This window comes from Ursus maritimus, unplaced genomic scaffold, assembly GCF_017311325.1.
Source record: "Ursus maritimus isolate PB19 unplaced genomic scaffold, ASM1731132v1 scaffold_2, whole genome shotgun sequence".
Taxonomy (NCBI): domain Eukaryota; kingdom Metazoa; phylum Chordata; class Mammalia; order Carnivora; family Ursidae; genus Ursus; species Ursus maritimus.
Genome location: NW_024424452.1, coordinates 43,954,224 through 43,958,196, shown reverse-complemented (window position 1 = coordinate 43,958,196; position 3,973 = coordinate 43,954,224). Strand labels below are relative to the sequence as shown.

General features: G+C 53.8%; 1 protein-coding gene across 1 annotated transcript; it reads left to right on the top strand.

The window, feature by feature from the left end:
* The first annotated feature begins 558 nt into the window (after positions 1–558).
* On the top strand, positions 559–3,603 carry KCNJ10 (potassium inwardly rectifying channel subfamily J member 10). Its single transcript, XM_008700702.1, has one exon. The coding sequence runs from the start codon at positions 2,443–2,445 to the stop codon at positions 3,601–3,603; it is 1,161 nt and encodes a 386-aa protein (XP_008698924.1). The 5' UTR covers positions 559–2,442.
* Positions 3,604–3,973: the final 370 nt, after the last annotated feature.

Here is a 3,973-nt window from a genome sequence, read left to right as displayed (position 1 = left end):
TGTGTCATCACGTAGCCGATGGCCATGTGTTGTATAGTTCTGAATAAAATTAATGTTGTGAACATTGACTAGGGTAAGGCCAAAGATAAAGCTCTCTGGCACATCACTAGAAAACAGACTCCAGGCTCTCATGATCCACTCACTAGTACCGCTGATTTTTGTATGTTTTAGTCCCCAAATCAGAGCAGCATTCTGTTCATTTTTCTCGGTCTTATCCCCAAGGACACGATGAGAGATCTTGTCAAAAACCTTGCATAGATACACTTTATCTACTGCATTTCTCGGACTTGTTCATCTAGTAACCTTGTCCTGGAAGGAAGTTAGGTTAGTTGATGTGACTTGTTCTTGGTAACCCCACGCTGGGTCCCGCCGATACTGCCCTTCCCCCAACCTGCCCAAGTACTCACAATCTTTATTTTATTTTATTTTAAAGATCTATTTATTTGAGAGGGGGGGGCAGAGGAGGAGGGAGAGAGAGAAGCTCAAGCAGACTCCCTGCTGAGCGTGGAGCCCTATCTCACCACCCTGAAATTATGACCTGAGCCGAAATCAAGAATCAGATGCTTAACTGATTGACCCACCCACGTGCCCCCCCAAGTACTCACAGTCTTAATGCTCTATTTTAGACTCTTGCCTTGGGTCAATATCTTACCTGTTTGTCTATAGTTTGTGCAATGTATCTTGTTTTCCTTTTTGAAAATTAAAATTATGTTTACTCATCCACAACTTTCCAGCACTTTCTCTGTCCGCTAATAGTTCCTCAAACTCTCTTAGAGGTTTCACATATTTTCCAGTCTGAGGACCAATGAGAAGGCAGGCTCACCTGTAAACTTTAAACGGTATACAGATGCAGGTGCTATGCATGATTTTTTTTTATTTAATATTATTGCTACTACTGAGTACTGAATGGGGCTTTACTTGGGCTCTAATTAATAATTCTTCAAATTTCAGAATTACGGAGCTTCTCCTTCGCTCCCAAGTAGCTAAGGATATTGGGAATGGATGGCATCCAGGTCCGAATGAGGGTCTCACTCCGACAACAGTTCCAAGTGGGTGTGAGGCTGGCAAAACGGGCTCCCGGTTGCCTCTGAACATTCCAGGGTTCCCATCCATCGGTGATCACCAGTCTAGTGTCCACTTGGGTGGGGGTTTGAGTGGGCCCCGATAGTTTCGTGTTCCAGGTGTCAGCTCATGGGGAAGATGGGGTGAGGGAGCCGTGTGAAGGGTAATAAAATGCAGTGGTTCAGATTTTTTTTGGAACAGAGAATGTGATGAGCCTCTGTTCTTCAAGGGTCAAGCTCCCCCGAGATCACTCTTCTCCTTCCCAGAAGGTCTGGCCACCAGATCCGGAGTCCAAGGGCCCAAGTGATTGAAATCCTTTCTCTGCTGGAAAAGTACAAGCCACTCCTTGGGCAGGGGTGCGGGCACCTTGTAGGAAGTAAGCTGTCTCCTATTTCAGAGCCTTGTCCCACTTTCTTCCCTCAGGACAGACAGCAATCCTGAATTTGAGCTGTGCAGACATAAGTGCTAGCTAATATACACGAACTCTCCTACTTCACTCGGTCAAGGCGACTTTGCCACAGCGACCCGGCATGTCCCCCAGGCCTTGGGGAAACGTTCCTGCACCGGCACCGCCGGGAGGCCTCGGCGTGATGGTTCTCCCTCACCATCGCTGAGCTGTTTTGGCTGGGGTCCTGTCTGTGCTCTTCCCACCTGCACCCCGCCACCGACCCAGACTGAATTCCCCCACGTGATGCAAATAGATGATGATAGTGGTGGTGATGATAAAGGAATAATAGTAATCATAATAAGACATAGTGAAATGGTCTGGGTGCTCAGAGGACATCTCAAAGGGTAGAAGAATGGGCAGTTTCTGCTGTTTCCTGAGCTAGATGATATCTTGGTGTCACCAGTGAGTACGGACTTGGGGCTGGGGGACAGGTGGGGAAATTAAGGGTTTGTGTGTTTTAAGGCGGAGGGGGTTGGCCCGGAACAATTTCAACAGGATAGTCTTTCTTGCTCTGCCATTCATGAGGGAGGGGAGAGATCCTATTTCAGAATGAGAGATCTTCCCAGAACTGGTTTTGCAGGGAATAGAGACCAGTAGAGCCCTTTCTCTCTTCTTGCCCCACCTTCAAGGAACTGTGAGCCTATGACTCTTTCTCTTCTGCCTCTCCCAAGAATTACAAGTATCAGACTGCACCACAATTACTTGCTCACTGAACGTGTCTCGCTCCCTAGGCTGTGAGCTCTTGGGGAGCAAGGGTGATGTCATTTTTCTTGTTGACCCACCAGCATCTTGCACGACGCCTGGCATACAGCAAGCGCTCATAAACATTGGCTAACACCAAGCACAAGTCAGCAGCACCAAACGGATGTGACTTCTTCCCTCACCTTGGGGGGTGGCCGGGAGTTGGCTGGATTTCTGCGATAACCTGCACTATGCTGTCTTGCTCCCTCCAGATGACCTCGGTCGCCAAGGTGTACTACAGTCAGACCACCCAGACGGAAAGCCGGCCCCTCGTGGGCCCAGGGGTCCGCCGGCGCCGAGTCCTGACGAAGGACGGCCGCAGCAACGTGAGGATGGAGCACATCGCCGACAAGCGCTTCCTCTACCTCAAGGACCTGTGGACCACCTTCATCGACATGCAGTGGCGCTACAAGCTGCTGCTCTTCTCTGCCACCTTTGCGGGCACCTGGTTCCTCTTTGGTGTGGTGTGGTATCTGGTCGCCGTGGCCCACGGGGACCTGCTGGAGCTGGGGCCCCCGGCCAACCACACCCCCTGTGTGGTCCAGGTGCACACGCTCACCGGCGCCTTCCTCTTCTCCCTCGAGTCGCAGACCACCATCGGCTACGGCTTCCGCTACATCAGCGAGGAGTGCCCGCTGGCCATCGTGCTCCTGATCGCCCAGCTGGTGCTCACCACCATCCTGGAGATCTTCATCACGGGCACCTTCCTGGCCAAGATTGCCCGGCCCAAGAAGCGGGCGGAGACCATCCGATTCAGCCAGCATGCCGTGGTGGCCGCGCACAACGGCAAGCCCTGCCTCATGATCCGAGTGGCCAACATGCGTAAGAGCCTGCTCATTGGCTGCCAGGTGACCGGCAAGCTGCTTCAGACCCACCAGACCAAGGAGGGTGAGAACATCCGGCTCAACCAGGTCAACGTGACTTTCCAAGTCGACACGGCCTCTGACAGCCCCTTCCTCATTCTGCCGCTCACATTCTACCACGTGGTGGACGAGACCAGTCCCCTGAAGGACCTCCCCCTTCGCAGTGGTGAGGGGGACTTCGAGCTGGTGCTGATTCTCAGCGGGACGGTGGAGTCCACCAGCGCCACGTGCCAAGTGCGCACATCCTACCTGCCCGAGGAGATCCTCTGGGGCTACGAGTTCACGCCCGCCATCTCGCTGTCCGCCAGCGGCAAGTACATAGCGGACTTCAGCCTTTTTGACCAAGTCGTGAAGGTGGCCTTGCCCAGTGGCCTCCGCGACGGTGCCGTACGCTACGGAGACCCCGAGAAGCTCAAGTTGGAGGAGTCGTTACGGGAGCAAGCTGAGAAGGAGGGCAGTGCCCTTAGTGTGCGCATCAGCAACGTCTGATGGCCTGGGGTCCCACCTCCCCGCCCCTCTGGTCTCTCCTCCCTCGGCATCCTGGGTGAGGGCCGTTACCCAGGCTTGCTGGAGAACCCAGAAGCACCCGCCCCCCGCCCCTCTGCTTTAACCCGGTGGCCTGTGGCTAGGCGAGGCTCACTGGAGTCCGAGCTTTCCTTCCACTGTCCCCTTCACCTCACCCCACCCCCACCCAAGATGCACAACTCCCTTACGCCAGGACGGGGGAAGGAGAGGGAAGATTAGGCTGAAGCGGCTTAGCACGCCTCAGCCATGCTTGGAGACTCACGTTAGGAGGACCGTCGCAGTTGGATGGATAGACTCCCCCCACCTCCCGCCACCACCACGATCAAGTTCGGTG

What these genes read in the sequence shown, in the direction of transcription:
- KCNJ10 (XM_008700702.1), top strand. Translation starts at nt 2,443, where the DNA reads ATGCTGTCTTGCTCCCTCCAGATGACCTCGGTCGCCAAGGTGTACTAC.